This window comes from Girardinichthys multiradiatus, chromosome 8 (assembly GCF_021462225.1).
Source record: "Girardinichthys multiradiatus isolate DD_20200921_A chromosome 8, DD_fGirMul_XY1, whole genome shotgun sequence".
NCBI classification, from domain to species: domain Eukaryota; kingdom Metazoa; phylum Chordata; class Actinopteri; order Cyprinodontiformes; family Goodeidae; genus Girardinichthys; species Girardinichthys multiradiatus.
In genome coordinates this window covers 28,869,961-28,895,407 of record NC_061801.1, presented here as the reverse complement: position 1 = coordinate 28,895,407, position 25,447 = coordinate 28,869,961, and the positions used below count along the sequence as shown (strand labels likewise).

Sequence of the window (25,447 nt, the reverse complement as noted above, 5' to 3'; positions counted from 1 at the left end):
TTATTTGTATGTATACACAATACAAGGATAGATGGAAAAAGTAAAAACATATGAGATATATTGTTAAAGAAACAATATTTTAAAATATTAAAACAATTACATGTGAGCTTTGGCTTGAGCAATTTGCCCCATACTTCTTTACAATTTACCCTATGTGGGAAGCATGGACAAATGCTTTGTCAGCAACTCAGTTGAACCAGAACGTTCCACTAAGAGTTTCTACTGCAGCCACATAGGGGGTGATAGTGTGCTCCTTTTAAAAATGTCTTCCATTAGCATAGATAAAGTAAACAACTGAAATAAAAAGAATGAAGTGATTTCTCCCCAGGAAATCAATGCTGTTGTTGTGCTTTCTGGGTGATACATTATACAGATGAAGAAAACGACAGATCTTACATCTTCTTTCTTAAAACAACCATTATTGCTAATTTTTGTTTATGATCTTCCTGTTGGTTTTGATTAACTGTGTATTAACTGTGTATTACTGTTTATTGTATATACTGACAGACAACACAGCCAGTGTGGTGTTGTGCAACTATACAATAAGTGAAAAAGGCAATTATTAATAAAGCTAGTAATTTAGATAAAAATGTATTAAAAATCAATAACAGTTGCTATGTGTTCAAACAACCAGTTAACAATGCAAATCCGAAGGACAAATAAAACATAATTTTAGTAAAATATTTTAAAGTTTTTTTTGCCAAATTAAACACTAATGACCTTTTGGATAATCGATTGTCAATGTTGGTAACTACACATCAAAGAATGATTTCTGAATGGAGTGATGGACTTATAACTTGGCGGCTTAAAGTGGATATACACTTCCAATTTTAATGTCAGATGGCAGGTAGCATGATGTCACATCCAAATTAGCGGTTCAGTTAATACGAAGGACGTTACTTATTTAGCAACTCTTTAAGTTCCAGTTTAAATGCTGTCTTCTTTAGAGAGGTAGGAGGAACACCACTTTGTCCTCTCTTCTTGGGCAGTCTTTGGCTCATAGTCTTTTTCTGCAAAGGTTAAGAAAGGTCAAGGCAACTGGTCTTATTTTTGTCCGTAATATGATTACTGGATACACAAACAGCAGTTTGTACTTAAATTTGGATGTAGTCTTTTACTGGGCCAATGAGAACAAAGACACTCCCCAATGTGACCAGTGCAGGGTAAAACAGGGTGAATAGTGCTGTGAGTTTGTAGATCTCTAACGTCACAGGGATTTGTGAAACTCCTGCTTCCTGAAAGCTGTGCAGGAGGATGGGTTAAACTGTGCAGTCTGGGAATCCGAGTTTTTAACCAGTCTTCTTTCTTCCTTTTACATTTTAGATGTTTTTTCATCACATGGCTATCTCAGAGGTGGTCACAAAAATAGGTCTACTGATAAAATGTACATCACACGGCTTTATAGTCAAGTTGAAGGAAGAGCGCACTGGGGGTTTATGAATTGGCCATAAAGAATTAGAGTTCTTCTAAAATGTTCACATGAAAGAACAATGTCAGGGAGTTAGTTACCCCAGCTTCCTGTCTGTCTGTGGGATGTGACCTGCTCAGTCGAGGCTGTGGTTGGTCTTACTCTTGGGGATGTGGGAGATCAGAGCAGAGGGCAAAGCTGAACCTTAAATGGGAGAAACATCTTTCTGTGAGTTTGGTCTGCAGTAAGTTTACTGTAATGTCTAGAGAATATCATAAGAGTTAAATTATCATTTAGTCATTTTAATATAGAGAGGAAGTCAGCTAGCTTTAACCTGCCACTTGAGCAAAGCAAAAAGGTTTAGCAGAAGTGAGAAAGATTTACTGAAGATTTTGTAGCCAGTTGTCAGAAAGCGGCTCTTGGACCCAAGTGCCGACAGGCAGTCAGAAGCAGCTTGGTAAGTAAAAAGTGTTTTAATCAAAAAAATGAAAAGCAAAAACTTACAGGCTGACATGAGGATTGGCAGAACAACATGGCAAGAAATAGGCATGGACTAAGCTGACAAGCCATGAGCAAAAACAGTTGACAACATGGAAAGGTTTGGCATGGCAGAAACAAACAAACAGGAGATGATGAACCAGCGAGGAGTAAACAGAACAGAAGATTATATAAAGAGCATGGCCCAGCTTTTAACAAGGAGACTGATTGGCAAAAAGCAGGTGGACTGGATGAAGCTGATTATGGGCTGTGGCAAGGAATGGTAACTGAAACATGAATGAGCTGAACAGAGATGCAAGAAAATGATCTTACCAAAGGAAAATATTACAGATGTAGCAAAACATAAAATGCAACATAAACAGAACAAATAAGAAACTAAACCTAAAGAAATAAATTAAAGCACCACCTGGAAAACATAAACAATCATGAATGAATCATGAATCCGTTTAGGACACAATCACGCTTTTGATTTTACATTCATATCTTGATCACTTTTTGTTCAAGTGGAGCACAGATTTAATCTGTTGGGAAAAGCATTTGAGATACTTTACCACAAAAATTATTTTAAATTAGAGAAATGCTCCATTGTGCTGAAACACCTGATGGTGTGTGTTTATTACAATTTATTGACCTTTATTAAATATGCAATATTCTGGGCTCGGCGGTGGCGCAGGGGTTGAAACGCGCAACCCATATTCAGAGGCTTCACTCCTTGACTCAGCCCGACCTTTGCTGCACGCCTTTCTCCTCTCTCCACCCCTTTTCTGTCAGCTTGTTGAAAAAGCATAAAAAAAACATTTAATATTCTATTTCTTACTTTTACAAATTACAGTGGATATAAAAACGGAACACTGTACTCTGCAACGCTTTTCTGCATGTATAATGTGACCGCAACCCTGTACAATCAACTGAAATCCATCAAATATGTCTGAGGAAAAAAATATAAAACATGAGAAAGCTCCAGTTACCCATTTGCAACAAGTATGCACCTTTTAAGCTAATACTTTGTCGAAACAATACTAAAATGCAACATTTAGTCTTCATGGATAGAGTAGGTGTTTATCAGCATCCCACACCAGTAATATTTATCCACTCTACCTTGCTAATGCTTTCCGAGTTTAACACACTGAATGGACATTTTGACATATCTTTTTAGCTGTGGCCAACGTTCCAGTTTAGTTTAATACAATACAATCAGTTTGATTCTTTCTAACATATATGTAAACTATGGCTTAAGCCAAAGGATGCAAGGGTCCAGAAAATCAGAATAGGACAGCTGAACTGTATCTCTGGTTAAAGAGATTTAGCATGTTTTTTAGAGTGCAGGTAGCAGTGTACGCAAGAAGACTGAATGCTGGAACTGAAAAGCTGCTTCAACAAAGTAAACTTAGTTTCCACAGTTATGCAACCTGATTATTGCAGTGGTTTTTTTTGTATTATCCCCTGTGATTTTTTTTTTTTTAAATATATGATAAATATCATGTCAATGGTAAAAAAAAACAAATTAATTTTTCACATCAAAAACGCATGACATTTTAACTAGGGTATGTAGATTTGTCGGATTCATTGTACAGCATAAAAACCATACGAACTAAAAATGTTTGGACAAATTGGCTTTTTGCTGTTTAATTAAAATAAATGCAATATACTTCCAGTAATTGTGATAAGCAATGTTGATTTTCCCCCCATAATTTAGCAGCTCTATATTTGGCCCAAACTTGTAAAGTTAGACCGATTAAGAGTTCCAACAAACTAACAGTTACTTGTAGGCACTTTAGCTAATTAAGAGTGGATCTTTAAATTACATGATGAAAGTTTGCCCACTGAAGTAAGTAAAAATAAATAACACAAATTAGCATAACTAACAGTGTGTAGGATCTCATGATTGCTTTTTAAGAATAAATCAATTAATAAAGCACAGGGCACCAACGGTGGATTGGTTTGTTGAAGCACTGAGAAAAGCTGAATGTTTCTGAGGGAGAAGATAGACAGTCAGAAGGAGATAGGAGATGAGATGTGCTGAAAGTGAGACAAATGAGTGAAACAAACAGAGGCCCAGTATATTGCATGCATTGCGTGCTTTGCCTGGTGAACACTCCTTATCTGATAGTGTTAATCTTGTTTTGCACTTGCAGCTTTATATGTACCAGCACTCCTTACTAGCTCTGATAATGGCTTGAGCAGCATCAAATTCATTAATTGAATTAACTCCCTCTTTATCTCCATATCTGCTTGCGGTCCACTCACCCCTAAAAACACTTCACCAACCAGCTAATTGACTCAGAGCCTGTCCTCGACCGCCCTACTTCACCTTCCTAATTTACTGGTACAGGTCCCAGCAGAGGTTCATGTGTCAATGGCAACTATTTAATTTAATATTCCCAAAGGTAATGGAGATGATTTTGTTTATGAAGGATGGGAGCGAAGTGAGGGTGGGGAAAGACAAGAAAACCTGTTTGTTATTCTCAACAGCTTCTGTGTTTATTTCATAATAGGATTTGGTCGCAGGTGTTTGCAAATTAAGGAACATGGGCCTACAAAACAAGCTCAATACAACTTGGCTTACTCTGCCTCCAGTTAAGCAATTAAAGGAGAAATAAGCCGACTGTTTAAAATTATTTCAGAAAAAAACACTTAATGATAGATTTAAAGTGGTCACATCTATATTTTAGGGGGATTAGATTATGTTTTGTGTTTGGTTATTTATGTATAGTACAGCTTATTTCAGCTTTATTTTCTTTTTTCTGGAAAAGTGTTGCAGGAAGTTTTAATTTACGATCAATAACAATCGTGATGGCCGGTTTGTGAAGTGCACAATCAGTAGTAGCCCCATCGACAGACTCTCCAAGTTGAGCTGTGAATTTCGTCAGCTCCTCCACACTTATGATGGGTCTCTTTGCTGCTTCTCTGAACAGGGGTTTCAGTTTATATCAACTTGTCTTGGTATGTGTACAGTTGTGCCATAATCTTAACACCTTCAGATCATTGCACGGAAAGTGGTATTTCACTGGTTGGAGTTTTGTTTTCTAATCTAAACAAGCTTTAAAATTCACCATCACTTTATCCAGACCCGTAGTGTGTGTTACTTGGTCTTTATGATGCTATGTGTTCAATGTTTTCCAACCAAACCGCTGATACTACACAGAACAGTTGTATTTATAATGACATTAACTTGTACACAGATTTTTTTAGGGGGTACCACCATAAAAGGGGCCTGCATACAAAAACATGCCACATTGTTCTGATTTTTATTTGTAAAAAATCTGAAGCCACATATCCTATTCCTTTCACCTCACATGTATTTGCTGCTTTGTGTTGGTCTAACACATAAAATCCTAATAAATCAGAATCAGAATCAGCTTTATTGCCAAGTTCGTGCATACAAACAAGGAATTTGACTCCGGTACACTTTGCTCTTTTGTTCTGTTTTTGCATTACAGAATATACAAATTTACAATTTACAATGTACAATATACAATGTACAATGCAATATTCTGCATTACAGAGTATACAAATTTACAATTTACAATGTACAATATACACATATCTAATAAAAAAGGTGCATTTGCAACATCTGTATGTTGTTGTTCTGTACTCTATTGAATGTTCATCAGAGAAACAGCCTGGGGGAAGAAACTGTCTCTGTGGCGTCTGGTTTTAGTGAACAGTGCTCTGTAGCGGCGGCCTGAAGGTAAAGCTCTAAACAGTTTATGTGCAGGGTTTGTGGGGTCTGCAGATATTTTTGCAGCTCTTTTCCTGACCCTAGACCTGTATAAGTCCTGGATGGAGGGAAGGTCAGCCCTGATTATTCTCTCTGCAGTCCTGATTATTCGTTGCAGTCTGGACCTGTCCTGTTTTGTGGATGAGCCAAACCACACTGAGATGGATGAAGACAGGACAGACTGAATGATGGCAGTGTAGAAGATGACCAGCAGCTCCTGTGGAAGGTTGAACTTCTTGAGTTGCCTCAGGAAGTACAGTCTCTGCTGGGCCTTCTTTCGAACAGTGTCTATGTGTGAAGACCATCTCAGGTCCTCAGAGATGGTGGTTCCTAAGAACCTGAAGTGGTCCACGGCCGATACAGTGTTGTTGAGGATGGTGAGGGGGGTGTATGGGGGTGGTGTTCTCCGAAGGTCCACCACCATTTCCACAGTCTTGAGTGGGTTGAGTTCAAGGTAGTTCTGACTGCACCAGTGTACCAGCCGCTCCACCTGCTGTCTGTATGCAGACTCATCACCATCCTGGATCAGTCCAATGACAGTGGTGTCGTCTGCAAACTTAAGGAGTTTCACGGACGAGTCCGATGAGGTGCAGTCATTTGTGTACAGAGAGAAGAGGAGTGGGGATAGAACACAATCCTGGGAGGCACCAGTACTTATTGATCTGGATCGGGAGAAGATGCTCCCCAGTCTCACCTGCTGCTGTTGGTCCGTCAGGAAGCTGTTGATCCACTGACAGGTGGAGGCTGGGACGTTGAGCTGTGTGAGCTTCTGGTGGAGGATGTCTGGTATGATGGTGTTGAAAGCCGAGCTGAAGTCTACAAACAGGATCCTGGCGTTCGTCCCTGGGTGGTCGAGGTGTTGCAGGATGAAGTGTAGACCTAAGTTAACAGCATCATCTGCCGACCTGTTTCCTCGGTAAGCAAATTGCAGGGGGTCCAGCAGGGGGACATTAAGGGGTAAAGATGCTTTGGCAATGCATTGCACCCTAAGTACACTGATTTGCCATCAGCTCTGCAATATAGGGCACATATTTTCTATTTAATCTTTGGCCATATTAGTGTTTTGTGGGTGGATTACTTGTATAGATATGAAAAAGTATCTTTAGAAGGACATTTCCTTGAAAGACAGCATGCCTTTAGTCTTATTTATATACCTATTCAATTTAGGGAGTCCTTGTTTTTTTTTTTTTTTTTTTTAGAAAATACATAGAATTGTACTGACGAAAAATTACACTTTTCGTCAGCTCATTTTATCAACCCCAACCACATTTAGAAATCAATAGACATTTTTATCAAGATGCCCTTTTGCTTATTTTGCTTTTTACACAAATTTTATGTTGTTTAGCTGGAAGGTGGAATTGGTGGTTCCTCTGTTGTCTGAGATAAAAAGTCATGATAGAATGCAAGTTGCAGTGCTATTGCAACCGCTGGAAAACAAGTTTTTATTCTAGCCATTTATCCAATAAAATATCTCATAAAACTCAAACCCGTCTTCAAATGTTTGCCCATCGTCTGTCCCTTTTCATCCACCGTAATGAAATACATATCTTATCTGATCCACTCTACTGGTTTGTGTTTTTGCCCACACGCCTCTAACTTGAAGCTTCTCTTCCACCCTTGCTATTACAGCCTTTTCATTTTTAAATTTTATTTTTTCAAAAAAAAGCAGCTCTCTGACAAGCACAAGAACCTAAAGCCCATTTTATAACCACACAAGATTCTTAATTTTCCCTAATTGTCACTGCACAGTCATTATTTAATCTAAGTAATGATGCTTTTAATTCTTTGTTGCAATATTTTAAAATTATTTTATTTTATTTGTTTCATTTTTTTATTCAGATGCTAATTAGATTTTGATAATTGATCATGGATTGTAAATAAACTGCACTGAGGAATGATGCTTTGTTATGGAAAGAACAGCAACAAAAATAATGCTTTCCTCTACTGTGGAAATGGACACAGTTTAGAGGCAATAGAGGCTGTACTGTAGGGACATGATCTGCATCTATCAACATCACTGCATATCTTGGTCAGCAGTTTTAGTAGTTATTCACTGGATGGCAGTAATAGATTATATGCCTGTCACACACCTGCCATTTGAAAAATCCTATAAATTTAAGGCTTTACAGCCATGAATATTGGTGTAAGTATCGGCTGACCTCTCGTAGGGGTTCCATTAACTTAAGTTAACGTAAGTTGTGACTCTAGGTTAAATTACCCAACAGTTATTGGATATACTGTAACCAAATGTTAGTGCAGTTCATATTGTTATTCCCCTCCAGAGGACCAGTAAAAAAGTTCTTATTTAGCAAAGGAATTAGGTTGACATTGACACACCATATTTTATGCTGTTTTTATTCTGTTAACTTCAAGGCTTTATGACAATGTATGAGGATACAAAGACTTCAAATGCAACATAATGTCTAGATGACTAGTTTGATAAATCTCAAGAAATGAGTTGTGCATGCACTGGACAGAAGGCTAACAGAGAACTGAACAATTGCTTTGTGACATTGGCCCTGACAGGTCTGCAGCTGTGGAGCCCCATACCCAATTATCTGTGTAGTTTTTCAGCTTTCTGTCAAAACCAGCATTAAATAAGCAATCTGAACCATACAGTCCATCTGTTAGATCGGATCATACGAACTGACCTTCAGTCCCTATGTACATCAATGAGCCCATGGCTGACAATGACTCTGTTGCCTGTTCACTTTTGTTCCTTCTTTGGATAACTTTAGATTAACCACTGCCTGATCACTGCTGACTGTGAACACCCTGACAAATAAGCAGTTTTTGAGATTATCTGATCAAGTTGTCTAGCAATTACAATTTTGCCCCTTTCGAATGTTCTCAAATTTTGACTTTTACTGAATGAACATTGGAGACAGAATGTTCACTTACCACCTAATATTTTCCCTCTCCCTGCTAACAAATGCCATAGCAAAGACATCAGTATCTGTGGGTTATCAATCACTGCTCAGATCCATCTTCTATTCTTCTGTGTGCATGCATGCATGCATACATTCTGGTGGTTAAGTCATCCTGCTGTTTCATTTTTTGTACCTTAATTGGATAAATAAAGATTCAACATTTCTCCCTTAACTTCCCATCTACATACTGGAACTTCGGTCCTTACAATTCAGTTCAATTCAGTTTTATTTATATAGCGCCAATACACAACACAGGTTGTCTCAAGGCACTTTACAAAATCAATTCAGTCAAATCACACATATTTCAAGTCAGGTACAGACATTCCAATTAATCCTAACTATCAAACAGTGCAGTCAGATTCAGTTTATTATTCAAATTGGTTAAAAAAAAATTTTTACCAAAGGAAACCCAGCAGATTACATCAAGTCAATGACTTGCAGCATTCAGTCCTCCTGGATGAGCATGTCGCAACAGTGGGCAGTTGCTTGCATTAACTTTGCAGCAATCCCTTATACTGAGCATGCATGTAGTGACAGTGGAGAGGAAAACTCCCTTTTAATAGGAAGAAGCCTCCAGCAGAACCAGTCTCAGTGTGAGTGGCCATCTGCCACGACCGACTGGGGGTTTGAGAGAACAGAGCAGAGACACAAAAAGAACACAGAAGCACTGATTCAGGAGTACTTTCTATGGGAAAGAAAAGTAGAACATTAATGGTTGTAGCTCCCTTAGTGGCTTCATCTAGGAGAGAAAGACAGCTAAGCAGATGAACTCTGAGCCAGTTTTCAGTAGGAAAGGGAGCACATACAGTTAGTCACAGTAGAAGCTCAGCCGGTTGTTGTGTTTGGGAGAGACAGGATTAAATACTGAAAGACAGGGTCAAGTGTATCATTTGTATAAGGTCAGCATTACGTTGTTGGCAGCAGCAGCTCAGCTGACAGGAAGGTAACACAGCTAAATACAGAGCCAGGCCAGGTGTAGCTTCTAGACAGAGAAGAAAAAAAACTGAGAGAGAACATAGAGTTAAACGCTGAAATAACAGCAAATAACACAAAATTGGAGAGTAGTATGAGAATGTAGCAGAGAAAGTGAAAGTGGTCATTATATCCTCCAGCAGCCTAAGCCTATAGCAGCATAACTACAGAGATAGTTCAGGATAACATAAGCCACTCTTGATGAAACAATCAGAACAATCAGATCTCTATTGTGTGATGGACCTTGATCATTAAGGGCTTCATACGTGAGAGGGAGAATTTCAAATTCTATTCTGGATTTAACAGGGAGCCAGTGAAGGGATGCTAAAATTGGATAAATATGATCTCTCTTTTTAAATTTCATCAGAACTCTTGCTGAAGCATTTTGGATCAGCTGAAGGCTTTTAACTTGATTTTGTGGACATCCTGATAGTAAAGAATTACAATAGTCCAACCTTGAAGTAACAAATTCATGGACCAGTTTTTTAGCTTCACTCCTGAATAGGATATTTCTAATTTTGCCAAAATTCTGGAGGTTAAAGAAGGAAATCCTAGAAACTGTTTGATATGGGATTTAAATGACATGTCCTGGTCAAAAATAACACCAAGTTTTTTTTACTTTATTACTGGAGGTCAATTTAATGCCATCCAGGTTAAATGATTGACTAAGCAGTTTCTTTTTTAAAGACTCCGGTCCAAAGACGACAACTTCAGTCTTGTCTAAATTTATAGGCAAAAATGATAAAATCATCCAAGTTTTTATGTCTTCAAGAAATGTCTGTAGTCTGTCTATCTGGTTGGACTCACCGGGATTTATGGATAAATAAAGCTGAGTATCATCAGCATAACAGTGAAAATGTATTCCATGCTGCCTAATTTTACCTATTGGATGTATATATATATATATATATAGTAAAGAGAATTGGCACAAGCACTAAACCCTGTGGTACTCCACAAATTAGAATCTGTCAGACAAATAAGATTTAAACCAGCCTAGTGCTGTTCCCCTGATCCCTACAGCATATTCCAGCCTTTCTAAGAGAATGTTGTGATCGACTGTTTGAAATGCAGCTCTGAGATCTAACAGAACATGTACAGACACAAGTCCTTTGGCTGAGGCCAGGAGAATATCCTTGGTGACTTTCACCAGTGCTGTTTCAGTGCTATGATGAGCCCTGAAATGCTTCAAACAGATCAATTACTGTAAATGCTAACACTTCATTAGCAACTATTTTCTCAAGAATTTTAGATAAGAACAGGAGATTGGATATAGGTCTGTAATTTAGTAAGCCATCTTAATCAAGTGAGAGTTTCTTAAGTAAAGGTCTTATTACAGCTACCTTAAAAGCCTGTGGTACATATCCATTTACTAAGGATAGATTAAACATATTTAAAATAGGGCTGGTAATCAAAGGGAACACTTCCTTAAATAATTTGGTTGGGATTGGGTCTAACACAAGTTGAAGGTTTGGGTGAAGCTAATATTTCTGAAAACTCAGGAAGCTCCACAGGATCAAAACAGTACAAACACAAATCAGTTTCTAAAGTTACTTTCATTGCTGTCTCACTTACTGATGATGAAGTAATCATGTTCGGGAGTTTGCCAATGATTTTATTCTTAGTAGAATCTATTTTATTTAAAAAGAAATTCCCATAAAGTCTTTACTGCTGACAGCTAAGGAACGGATGGTTCAACAGTGCCAGGACTCTCTGTAAGTTTAGCATCAATATGTAATAAAGATTGTCAATATAATGATGAACAAACAGTTGTTATGCAAGAGATTACCTTAGAATTACTAAACCTAGTATTGGAACAATGTTGCCAAAGTTGCTCAATATAATAGACTCCTTTGTAAACCCCATGCTAAATATATTGATGAGCAAACAACATTAGGGCAGCTCACAGTGAAGGGAGTGTTGTTTTTTTCTGTACCAGTGTTTTTTCTTGAAGTCAATCAGGTATATAACGGGGGAGTTAAAAATGGACTTTTCTGTCATTTGTGTATACTCTTTTGACAGATGCAGGTTTTCACAGAATTAATGACGCAGCTGATTATGTGCTGATGCATATGAAAGGGAGCCTTTTCTTAAATTGCTTTCCTTTATTGTCACGTCTCATAACCTTAGTGATAGCCCTCCCTTGCCAAACCAGTCTCATTTATGAAATGCCGTTAGTTAATTTAGAGCCATTGCTCGATATGGTATGGCACATGCTGGAATGTCTATGTGATACACTTTATGAGTAATAGGAAGGAAGGTAAGGAGACCACAGAGAGAACCCAATCATGCAGTTCAGAAGTATTCATTAAATATAATTTTTGGCCAATCCTTCTACTATATATTTAACTACTCGATAAAATGGTAATGTATTCTAAAATGCCAAGTACAGTGCCTTGCGAAAGTACTCGGCCCCCTTGAACTGGTCAACCTCTTGCCACATTTCAGGCGTCAAACATAAAGATATAAAATTCAAATTTTTTGTGAAGAATCAACAACAAGTGGGACACAATCGTGAAGTGGAATGAAATTTATTGGATGTGTCAAACTTTTTTAACAAATAAAAAACTGAAAAGTGGGGCGTGCAATATTATTCGGCCCCCTTGCGTTAATACTTTGTAGTGCCACCCTTTGCTGCAATTACAGCTGGGGTATGTCTCTATCAGTTTTGCACATCAAGAGACTGAAATTCTTGCCCATCCTTCCTTGCAAAACAGTTCGAGCTCAGTGAGGTTGGATGGAGAGCGTTCGTGAACAGCAGTCTTCTGCTCTTTCCACAGATTCTCGATTGGATTCAGGTCTGGACTTTGACTTGGCCATTCCAACACCTGGCTACGTTTATTTGTGAACCATTCCATTGTAAATTTTGCTTTATGTTTTGGATCATTGTCTTGTTGGAACATAAATCTCAGTCCCAGTCTCAGGTCTCTTGCAGACTCCAACAGGTTTTCTTTCAGAGTGATCCTGTATTTGGCCCCGTCCATCTTCCCAAGAATTTTGACCATCTTCCCTGTCCCTGCTGACGAAAAGTAGACCCAAACCATGATGCTGCCACCACCATGTTTGACAGTGTGGATGGTGTGTTCAAGGCGATGAGCTGTGTTGCTTTTACGCCGAACATATCGTTTTACGTTGTGGCCAAACAGTTCGATTTTGGATTCACCTGACCAGAGCACCTTCTTTCACATGTTTGGTGTGTCTCCCAGGTGGCTTGTGGCAAACTTTAAACGAGACTTTTTATGGATATCTTTGAGTAATGGCTTTCTTCTTGCCACTTTTCTATAAAGGCCAGATTTGTGCAGTGTACGACTGATTGTTGTCCTATGGACAGGCTCTCCCACCTCAGCTGTAGATCTCTGCAGTTCATCCAGAGTGATCATAGGCCTCTTGGCTGCATCTCTGATCAGTCTTCTCCTTGTTTGAGATGAAAGTTTAGTGGGACGGCCGGGTCTTGGTAGATTTGCATTGGTCTGATACTCCTTCCATTTCAATATGATTGCTTGCACAGTGCTCCTTGAAATGTTTAAAGCTTGGGAAATCTTTTTGTATCCAAAACCGGCTTTAAACTTCTCCACAACAGTATCTCGGACCTGCCTGGTGTGTTCCTTGGTCTTTATGATGCTCTCTGCACTTTGAACAGAACCCTGAGACTATCACAGAGCAGGTGCATTTATACGGAGACTTGATTACACACAGGTGGATTCTATTTATCATCATCAGTCATTTGGGACAACATTGGATCATTCAGAGATCCTCACTGAACTTCTGGAGTGAGTTTGCTGCACTGAGAGTAAAGGGGCAGAATAATATTGCAAGTCCCACTTTTCAATTTTCTATTTGTTAAAAAAGTTTGACACATCCAATAAATTTCATTCCACTTCACAATTGTGTCGCACTTGTTGTTGATTCTTCACAAAAAATTTGAATTTTATATCTTTATGTTTGAAGCCTGAAATGTGGCAAAAGGTTGAAAAGTTTAAGGGGGCCAAATACTTTCGCAAGGCACTGTATAACTACCAAACACTTTTGTGAAAACCACTAACTAAACTAGTGCCCTGTTATGGACTGGCAACCTGTTGGGGGAGAGGGGGCTGCCTCTCGCCCAATGATAGGTGGAGACACGCACCAGCCCCCCTGCAACCCTGCAAGGATAACAGGGTATACAGGTCCTTCTCAAAATATTAGCATATTGTGATAAAGTTCATTATTTTCCATAATGTCATGATGAAAATTTAACATTCATATATTTTAGATTCATTGCACACTAACTGAAATATTTCAGGTCTTTTATTGTCTTAATACGGATGATTTTGGCATACAGCTCATGAAAACCCAAAATTCCTATCTCACAAAATTAGCATATCATTAAAAGGGTCTCTAAATGAGCTATGAACCTAATCATCTGAATCAACGAGTTAACTCTAAACACCTGCAAAAGATTCCTGAGGCCTTTAAAACTCCCAGCCTGGTTCATCACTCAAAACCCCAATCATGGGTAAGACTGCCGACCTGACTGCTGTCCAGAAGGCCACTATTGACACCCCCAAGCAAGAGGGTAAGACACAGAAAGAAATTTCTGAATAAATAGGCTGTTCCCAGAGTGCTGTATCAAGGCACCTCAGTGGGAAGTCTGTGGGAAGGAAAAAGTGTGGCAGAAAACGCTGCACAACGATAAGAGGTGACCGGACACTGAGGAAGATTGTGGAGAAGGGCCGATTCCAGACCTTGGGGGACCTGCGGAAGCAGTGGACTGAGTCTGGAGTAGAAACATCCAGAGCCACCGTGCACAGGCGTGTGCAGGAAATGGGCTACAGGTGCCGCATTCCCCAGACCTGGGCTACAGAGAACCAGCACTGGACTGTTGCTCAGTGGTCCAAAGTACTTTTTTCGAATGAAAGCTAATTCTGCATGTCATTCGGAAATCAAGGTGCCAGAGTCTGGAGGAAGACTGGGGAGAAGGAAAAGCCAAAATGCCAGAAGTCCAGTGTCAAGTACCCACAGTCAGTGATGGTCTGGGGTGCCGTGTCAGCTGCTGGTGTTGGTCCACTGTGTTTTATCAAGGGCAGGGTCAATGCAGCTAGCTATCAGGAGATTTTGGAGCACTTTATGCTTCCATCTGCTGAAAAGCTTTATGGAGATGAAGATTTCATTTTTCAGCACGACCTGGCACCTGCTCACAGTGCCAAAACCACTGGTAAATGGTTTACTGACCATGGTATCACTGTGCTCAATTGGCCTGCCAACTCTCCTGACCTGAACCCCATAGAGAATCTGTGGGATATTGTGAAGAGAACGTTGAGAGACTCAAGACCCAACACTCTGGATGAGCTAAAGGCCGCTATCGAAGCATCCTGGGCCTCCATAAGACCTCAGCAGTGCCACAGGCTGATTGCCTCCATGCCACGCCGCATTGAAGCAGTCATTTCTGCAAAAGGATTCCCGACCAAGTATTGAGTGCATAACTGTACATGATTATTTGAAGGTTGACGCTTTTCTTTTATTGGTCGGATGAAATATGCTAATTTTGTGAGATAGGAATTTTGGGTTTTCATGAGCTGTATGCCAAAATCATCTGTATTAAGACAATAAAAGACCTGAAATATTTCAGTTAGTGTGCAATTAATCTAAAATATATGATTGTTAAATTTTCATCATTACATTATGGAAAATAATGAACTTTATCACAATATGCTAATATTTTGAGAAGGACCTGTATATGATGGATGGATGGATTAATGGATGGATAACTTGATGAATTGCTAAATAGTCTTAATTCTCAATTTATAAATGAATACAAAAGTTTAACAAAAACATTCTATAAGAACTAAGAAGCTTATTATTTACAGCTACCATTTAGAGTACTGCAAATATTTATTCGATAATTGATTATCTTGTATTTCTTGATCAGCATTAACAGGAAATGAAAAGCGCTAGTTCCGCCAAGTGTTGGCTGAAGGAGATAGCAATTCTGTACACGAACTTTGTATGTAAAAATAACGATAAAAATACAATACGATAAACAGTGTTTGCAGAATCTGATCATGCTGGCACTTTAGCATACATAGGAAACCTAATCATGTCTTCTAAATTATCATTGACATTTAAAGCAGAGGTCATTCTATTTTGCAGAAACATTTGTTTTTATCAGAGATGCTTGAAAATGTTACATTTATAACCCTACAGCTAACATTACTATAGTAATGTCACTGCAGACATTACAGTAACATAGCTAACATTTGTTGCTTTCCTACAGTAGAGCAGAACAAAATGACATAGGAGCTGAGCATGTACTTGTTCCTGGTTACATCAAAGCTAGGTTTGCATTACAGTTAGGGTAGCCACTCATCCCTTAAAAATCAAGGAAATTGTCTTGTATTTAATAATTAAACTGTGTTACCCATTTTAGTTCAGTACAAGAATGTATTTGTCCCTTTTACAGAGTTCTGTTGAACTAACCTCTTTAATAAATGCTTAATACATGAATTAAAGAATACATTAATAAAAAATGTCTTCTGAGGGAATCAACTATGATAGGGTTTTAAAATAAACTAGATTTAATTTTAAGGTAAGTAATTACAAGAAGGCAATAAAACAATTGATTAAATAAATCTGTTAAAAAAAACGAAGATAGAAATTTAGGTATCCCTACCTTTTTTGCATAAAAGAAAAATCTGTAAATGTTTGACAACTGAAAATACTTTAGCCAAATCCTGTTTTTACACTACCCTTAATAATTATGCAGTTTTATTATCATAAAATACATTGTGGTGATAATGTAACTGGGTCATCTAAACATTATCTGTAAAAACTAGTGTTGGGCAACATTTTTAATTGCGATTAATCTCATGAAATTCTTATGAATAATTGAGATTAATATCATTATTATGGACACCCATAATACACCCAAGATGGCGCCGCAGATGGTCGCCTCGGCGTGTTGGTGCGCATTGTTTTGTTTTGTTTTTTGCTTTAAAACGGTCTTCTGTGATGGTACCCGGAGCTCTCTCACCAAAGAAGAACTCATGAACATCAGGGCTACTACACCAGAGGAGTTATTTCCAACTTTTCTGCCTACTGCTCTGGAATTTTTGGACATTCTGGTCAAAGGTGCGCTCACCTTTGTTCACGCGGTGAAACGCCGGAAGAGAGGGAAACGGGCTGGGGTGCTGGTACGACTTCGCCAGCGTGGACTACGAACACCGTTACCTGGAATATTTCTCTCTAACATGCGCTCACTTTCCAACAAAATTGAGGAACTACAACTGCTGTTGGGGAAAAACAGGGACTTTTATTCATCGGCAGTTTTGTGCTTCATGGAGACGTGGCTGTGTGGATTAATACCGGACTCTGCGCTGCAGCTGGCAGGATTCCAGCTCTACAGAGCGGACAGAGACACGGAACTCTCCGGCAAAGCGAAAGGTGGAGGAATCTGTTTTTACCTCAACAGTGGTTGGTGCAACGACGTGACAGTGATTCAGCAGCACTGTTCTCCAGACCTGGAATCCTTCATCATAAACTGTAAGCCTTTCTATTCCCCCCGTGAGTTCGCTTCGTTCATCCTGGTCGGTGTTTACATCCCGCCGCAAGCTAACGTGCAGGTCACACAGCGCATGCTCGCCGACCAGATACTGAGTGTGGAGCGGACCAACCCGGACTCCTTAGTAATCATCGTTGGCGACTTTAACAAAGGTAATCTCACCCACGAACTCCCCAAATATAGACAGTTTATAAAATGTCCGACCAGAGAGGACAACATTCTGGATCACTGTTACACCACCATCAGAGACGATTATCATGCCGTCCCACGTGCTGCACTGGGCCAATCCGACCACATCATGGTCCACCTGATTCCTGCATACAGGCAGAAACTAAAGCTCTGCAAACCTGTTGTGAGGACGACAAGGAAGTGGAGCAGTAAGGCTGTGGAGAATCTCCAGGCGTGTTTAGGCTGTACAGACTGGGATGTGTTCAGGACTACTACCAACAGTCTGGACGAGTACACAGAGGCTGTGACTTCCTACATCAGCTTCTGTGAGGACAGCTGTGTACCATCATGCACCAGGGTGAGTTACAACAACGACAAACCCTGGTTCACAGCTAAACTCAGAAGGTTAAGACTGGATAAGGAAAAGGCCTTCAGGAGTGGGGACAAAGACATATACAGAGAGGCAAAGTACAAGTTTGGCAAGGCAGTGAAAGAGGCCAAACGACTGTACTCTGAGAAGCTCCAAAACCAGTTCTCAGCCAACGACTCTGCGTCTGTCTGGAAAGGGCTCAAGCAAATCACCAACTACAAGCCGAAAGCCCCCCACTCCATCAACGACCGACGCCTCGCCAACAACCTGAACGAGTTCTACTGCCGCTTTGAAAGACAAAGGGACAGTCCTGCAACCATCCCCCACGACGCCCCCCAACAGCTGCAGCCACAATCCACCACCCCCATCTCTCCAACCTCAAGAGGGGCCTTGGCACCTCCAACCCCCACCCTGAAGTTCCCCCCCACCAGCCCCCTACCCACGCCGAGGACGGCTCTTTCCATCCAGGAGAGGGACGTAAACAAACTCTTCAGGAGACAGAACCCCCGGAAAGCTGCTGGACCGGATTCTGTCTCACCAGCCAGCCTGAAGCACTGCGCTGATCAGCTGTCTCCAGTCTTCACAGATATTTTTAACACCTCACTGGAGACATGTCATGTGCCAGCCTGCTTCAAGTCCTCCACCATCGTCCCTGTTCCCAAGAAGCCAAGGACCACAGGGCTTAATGACTTCAGACCCGTCGCCCTGACCTCTGTGGTGATGAAGTCCTTTGAGCGCCTTGTGCTCTCACACCTAAAAGACATCACCGACCCCCTCCTGGACCCCCTGCAGTTTGCCTACAGAGCCAACAGGTCTGTAGACGATGCAGTCAACCTAGCCCTTCACTTCATCCTCCGGCACCTGGACTCCACAGGAACCTATGCCAGGATCCTGTTTGTGGATTTCAGCTCTGCCTTCAACACCATCGTCCCAGCTCTGCTCCAGGAGAAACTCTCCCAGCTGAGTGTGCCCGACTCCACCTGTAGGTGGATAACTGACTTCCTGTCTGACAGGAAGCAGCGCATGAGGCTGGGGAAGCATGTCTCTGACTCCCTGACCATCAGCACCGGTTCCCCCCAAGGCTGTGTTCTCTCTCCTCTGCTCTTCTCCCTGTACACCAACAGCTGCACTTCCAGTCACCAGTCTGTCAAGCTTCTGAAGTTTGCGGACGACACCACCCTGATCGGACTCATCTCTGATGGTGACGAGTCCACGTACAGATGGGAGGTGGACCATCTGTTGGACTGGTGCAGCCAGAACAACCTTGAGCTCAACGCTCTAAAGACAGTGGAGATGGTTGTGGACTTCAGGCAGAACCCAGCCCCACCTGCCCCCATCACCCTCTGTGACTCCACAATTGACACTGTGGAATCTTTCCGCTTCCTGGGAACCATCATCTCCCAGGATCTCAAGTGGGAGCCAAACATCAGGAAAGCCCAGCAGAGGATGTTCTTCCTGCGGCAGCTGAAGAAATTCAACCTGCCAAAGACTATGATGGTGCACTTCTACACAGCCATCATTGAGTCCATCCTCACCTCCTCCATCACCATCTGGTACGCCGCTGCTACAGCCAAGGATAAGGGCAGGCTGCAGCGTGTCATTCGGTCTGCTGAGAAGGTGATTGGCTGCAGTCTACTGTCGCTCCAGGAACCTCCAGGACCCTGAAGCGGGCAGGGAAGATTCTGGCTGATCCCTCCCACCCCGGTCACAGACTCTTTGAAACTCTCCCCTCTGGCAGGAGGCTGCGGTCCATCCGGACCAAAACCTCACGCCACAAGAACAGTTTTTTCCCATCTGCCACCAGCCTTGTCCTGAATCTGGTCATGAATTTGTAGTCATTATTGTGCTTTGGATAAGGCGGCAACTTGAAAACAGGAGGCAAGAGACCAATCAGTTATCTCCCCTTCATTACTGTCTTAAGTTTTCTCATCAGTGCCCTTTTTCTCTCGCCAGGAGCAGAAACCAACACAAGACAGAGATTGGATAAGATCAAAGGTGACCGGTTGAACACAGTAGATGTAATGACTCTGCTCTGCTAAGCAGTGCTGCTTGGGCTGTCATGTCATAATCCCCCTAGTTAAAGGTCACCTTTTGTATTCATCTTTTAAAATATTTCACAGAACCAAAATGTAGTGGACCCAACACTCATGATGTACTGAGGCAAAAATTCTCTCAGCTTTTTTTTTTTGTTTTGAGAGTGTTTTTGACCAGGTTTTGTTTTCTAACTTGCCTACAAAACTTGCTTTGAATGTTCATTGGGGTTGAGAACGTTGTGTAGGTAAAATGAAAACCAAAAGCCACTGTTTTATTTTATGATAATTTTATGTGACTGACGAGGATGAGGAAAGCCAAACCACATCAGTATACTGGCAAAAAAGCAGGTCATGGTTTTTTCAACATGTGTATATCCGCCCACAAACTGTGACCATAAATAATGGAAATGATAGCTGGAAAAAAAGGGTTGGGCAGATGGTGTGGAAATTGAAGTCCTTTACAAACCCTAGGTGCAGGAAGACAATTACCTTTCTGCCAGTTCATTGCTCTCAGGTTTAAGGTATGGTGGAGTATAAACAAAGACTTGTTTCTGACTACATTATGATTCCTAATTGGTTTAAGCTTGCTAATCCCGATTCCTATTTTTACACAGCTAATGATTTATAATTTTTTTCTGATGGTATGTTTCATTGCTGCTAATAAAAAATAGGTTTTTAAGCTTAGTCATGCTTTGGTATTCTAACGAAGGCCTCAAACAGTTCTACTGTCATTTAGAATCTGCAGGAGCATTTTCTTTCAGCTTCAGGGATTGAGTTGAGGCTATTGACTATAATGCCTTAGACCCATCAAGAGTGCTTTGAAGTTTGCCATACACAAATGTTCAAGTGTTCAAGCCTTTCATTTAATTTATTCACTTGTTGATGTTACTGCTAGTAGAAATGAGTATCTCATTAAGTTAAGTTTATGTTGAACCTAAAATTCTACACTAGCAAGCAGTGACTGGCTGACAAACTAGACCAGACTTTATTTTTTATTACAAGGAGAAAAAAAATCCCTGGACCATTTGTAATTTCTGTAGTAGTGGAGACATTTGAGACATCACACACCACTGAGGAGTTTGTCCTTTAGAAAGGGAGATGTCCAACACAAATCTTATACATGGCCCTCTATAATTTACCCTACTGACATGGCTGCTTCCACTGGTGATTTATCAGCCAAAGTCAATTTAAAGATAGGCTTGTCTTTGTGGCTATATGACAGAACTGTTTTTTAATGGGTATTGCTCAAAGGTACCCTTTCACAGATAGCAATGTGAAAGAGATCTGGCTCTTCACGAGAGCTTAAAGAACGCAGAACATAAACTGACATCCCTGAAAAGTTACTCGGTTTGTTCTCTTGTTGGCTTAACCCTCCTGTTGTCCTCGGGTCAAAATGACCCGCCACTGTGTTAAAACCCCCCAAAAAAATCCACTAAATGCTATTTTTTTAACTTGAAATTTTATGACTTTTCCTAGATTGGTCCCAACAACAGAAAAAGTGAAATGTTGCTTTTATTCACATTTCCATATAAGCTGTACAAAAAAGGTACAAAGGTGGTCTTCGGGTCAAAATGACCCGTGAGACAAATAGAGTTAAAATCAAGGTCACAGAGTTATTTACAAACCACAGAATGTTACATTGTTTTAGTTGTGTCTCAGATAAATCAGTAGCAGACGTAAACAAGGCAAATTAGGTGGTGTTCTCGCAGGCTTCAGAAGACCATCTGTTTATTTCCAGAGGTTATAAAGGTGCTGCAGATAACAGGACCCCGAATTCTGTCTGTGCTGAAGCCATGAGTGTGCGTTATACTGCTGAAGACGCTGTAGAGCTGATTTTCTCAGATGTCCAACAAGACACCTCTGATTCAGAAGAGGAAGTGGAGGAGGTATCCGAAGAAGAAGATGGGGAGGAATACAACCCAGAGCATGATGAATCATCTTCAGAAGAAGAAGAAAACCCTGAAGCTGAAAGAGAGACTTTCCTTTCAAAAAATGGCAAAATAACATGGTCCTCAGGAGCATATGACCAACACGGCAGGCATGCAGAACAAAACATCATAAAGATGAGCCCAGGACCCACAAGGTATGCCGTTTCTTATGCCCATGATATTGTCTCTACATTCTACCTGTTTATCACACCAGCAATAGAAAAAAATAATCCTGGGGATGACAAATCTGGAGGGTTTTCGCAAATATGGAGACAGCTGGAAAAAGGTGGATGAGATTGACCTGCAGGCCTACTTAGGGCTGCTAATCTTAGCAGGTGTATACAGGTCCCGAGGTGAGGCTGCAGCTATGGGATGCTGAGAGTGGAAGGCCAATTTTCCGAGCCACAATGCCACTCAAAGTCTTTCACACCTACTCAAGACTGCTACGATTTGATGACCGTGAGTCAAGACCAGCAAGATGTGTGACAGACAAACTTGCAGCCATAAGAAAGGTATGGGACAAGTGGGTGGAGCGGCTGCCCTACCTCTACAATCCAGGGCCTGACGTAACAGTGGACGAGCAACGGGTTCCATTTAGAGGTAATCTGTTTTCATATTTGTAATAAAAGTGATTTTCATTATTGATTTCTTTGACTGTTTTCTGTGACACTGATACTAATCACTGATGCTAATGTCTTTTGTCCAAAGGTCGTTGTCCTTTCCGGCAGTATATGCCCAGCAAGCCAGCAATATATGGGATTAAGTCATGGGTGGCTTGTGATGCCAAATCAAGCTATGCTTGGAAAATGCAAGTCTATACTGGGAAGCCGACCAGCGGATGCCCAGAGAAGAACAAGGGGATGCGAGTTGTGCTTGATGTGACAGAGGGACTGAGGGGTCACAATGTGACGTGACAATTTCTTCACCTCTTATGAACTCGGACAGCAGCTCCTGAAGAGGAAGATCACCATGGTTGGTACAGTTCGAAAGAATAAGCCTGAGCTCCCACCTGCACTGCTTGCGTCAAAGGAGAGAGAGGTCTTCTCCTCAAAGTTTGCCTTCACGCCCAACACCACTGTAGTTTCCTACCTCCCAAAGAAAAACAAGAATGTAGTTCTTCTGAGCACACTGCACACAGACGATGACATTAGCGATCGTGAGGACAGGAAGCCAATCATCAACCTAGACTACAACTGCAACAAAGGACGTGTGAACAACCTGGATAAGGTGATTGGAACATATAGCTCCAGAAGAATGACTGCCCGTTGGCCCCTGGTCATCTTTCACAACATCATTGATGTTTCCTCCTACAATGCCTTTGTGATTTGGAGAGAGATCAACTTAACCTGGATGTCTCATAAGCAGAACAAGAGGAGGTTGTTCCTGGAGCAGCTAGGAAAGGCACTTGTAACTTGATACTCCTTCCATTTCAATATGATTGCTTGCACAGTCCTCCTTGGGATGTTTAAAGCTTGGGAAATCTTTTTGTATCCAAATCTGGCTTTAAACCTCTCCACAACAGTATCCCGGACCTGCCTGGTGTGTTCCTTGGTCTTCATAATGCTCTCTGCACTTTGAACAGAACCCTGAGACTATCACAGAGCAGGTGCATTTATATGGAGACTTGATTACACACAGGTGGATTCTATTTATCATCATCAGTCATTTGGGACAACATTGGATCATTCAGAGATCCTCACTGAACTTCTGGAGTGAGTTTGCTGCACTGAAAGTAAAGGGGCCGAATAATATTGCATGCCCCACTTTTAAATGTTTTATTTGTTAAAAACATTTGACACATCCCATAAATTTCATTCCACTTCACGATTGTGTCCCACTTGTTGTTGATTCTTCACAAAAAATTTGAATTTTATATCTTTATGTTTGAAGCCTGAAATCAGAATCAGCTTTATTGCCAAGTTCGTACATGCAAACAAGGAATTTGACTCCGGTACACTTTGCTCTTTTGTTCTGTTTTTGCATTACAGAATATACAAATTTACAATGTACAATATACACATATATAATAAAAAGGTGCATTGGCAACATCTGTATGCTGTTGTTTTGTACTTATTGAATGTTCATCAGAGAAACAGCCTGGGGGAAGAAACTGTCTCTGTGGCGTCTGGTTTTAGTGAACAGTGCTCTGTAGTGGCAGCCTGAAGGTAAAGCTCTAAACAGTTTATGTGCAGGGTGTGTGGGGTCTGCAGAGATTTTAGCAGCTCTTTTCCTGACCCTAGACCTGTATAAGTCCTGGATGGAGGGAAGGTCAGCCCTGATTATTCTCTCTGCAGACCTGATTATTCGTTGCAGTCTGGACCTGTCCTGTTTTGTGGATGAGCCAAACCACACTGAGATGGATGAAGACAGGACAGATTGAATGATAGCAGTGTAGAAGATGACCAGCAGCTCCTGTGGAAGGTTGAACTTCTTGAGTTGCCTCAGGAAGTACAGTCTCTGCTGGGACTTCTTTTGAATAGTGTCTATGTGTGAAGACCATCTCAGGTCCTCAGAGATGGTGGTTCCTAAGAACTTGAAGTGGTCCACGGCCGATACAGTGTTGTTGAGGATGGTGAGGGGGGTGTATGGGGGTGGTGTTCTCCGAAGGTTCACCACCATTTCCACAGTCTTGAGCGGGTTGAGTTCAAGGTAGTTCTGACCGCACCAGTGTACCAGCCGATCCACCTGCTGTCTGTATACAGACTCATAACCGTCCTGGATCAGTCCAATGACAGTGGTGTCGTCTGCAAACTTAAGGAGTTTCACGGACGAGTCCGATGAGGTGCAGTCATTTGTGTACAGGGAGAGGAGGAGTGGGGATAGAACACACCCCTGGGGGGCACCAGTACTTATTGATCTGGATCGGGAGAAGATGCTCCCCAGTCTCACCTGCTGCTGTCGGCTGCTGTGGCAAAAGGTTGAAAAGTACAAGGGGGCCGAATACTTTCGCAAGGCACTGTATATCTGCAATGGCTGTGCACTTGTATACTGCCCTACATGTGCTATTTAGTTGAATGGGTTATGTTATTTTTCATATTTTTGTATTGTACATTGTCTTAAATTGTTCACTGGAGAAAAAAAATGAAACTGAGTCATTGGGATGAATAAAATGTACGCAAAGCTCCTTTTTGCACATTTGTTTTTCTTTTCTTAAGCTATAGATATTCAAGTGAAAAGGGAAAACTCAAGTATTCACACATTTTGAGCTTAGTGACAATATGCAAGATGAAATTTGGTGTTTAAAATTCAATTAAGCTGTTTATATTGGGGGTTTAGTGAAGACGGGTCATTTTGACCCGGAGGACACAGGGTGTATACAGAAAATGAGAACAATAGGAGGGTTAAATTCACATTTTAGAACATTTTCATAGGCTAGCAAAGGTCCATGATTAACAAAGTAGAGCAACTTTAGCTGATGTACCAATACCTTTAAGAGCTGTGTATATGTTTAAAAGTGAGGGGTGGAGTGGTAGTACAAAGGCAATAGTAAAATACTACAGAGAACTTGTTTCTGATGAAACTTGTCTTTTTTTTCACCAGTGTATAATTTGTGTTTCAGAGTCAAGATGAAGGATGGGGTGGTGTTCCTAGGAGCTAGAGCCAGTAACCCAGTTATGTGGACGGTCAGTCAGGACGTCAGAAGTGAGGGCCACAGGGTTGTTACGCTACACTGTCATAGGAAGGAGAACAGTTTCAATCAAAGGTATGTATGCCTCTCTTCCTCTGCTCATTAAATGTGCAAATTATTATAAACTAACTCTCTGGCTGTACAAACAGCAACAAGACATGTTATTTCGCATATATTTGTCATTAAGTGAGTGATTGCTAAAAAGCAAAGCAGGACATGACTCAGCATTTGAGAAATATTTTCTTTGGCACTGCAAA

The 25,447-nt window shown here is 40.9% G+C and overlaps 1 protein-coding gene across 1 annotated transcript in view; it reads left to right on the top strand.

Annotated features, from left to right (window-relative positions):
• Positions 1–25,447, top strand: part of si:dkey-112m2.1 (transmembrane protein 132C) — a 278,547-nt gene that overhangs the window by 151,964 nt on the left and 101,136 nt on the right. Inside the window, exon 4 of the mRNA XM_047371747.1 lies at positions 25,122–25,265. Within this exon, the coding sequence (XP_047227703.1) occupies positions 25,122–25,265 (144 nt within the window). The remainder of the gene's footprint in view (positions 1–25,121; positions 25,266–25,447) is intronic.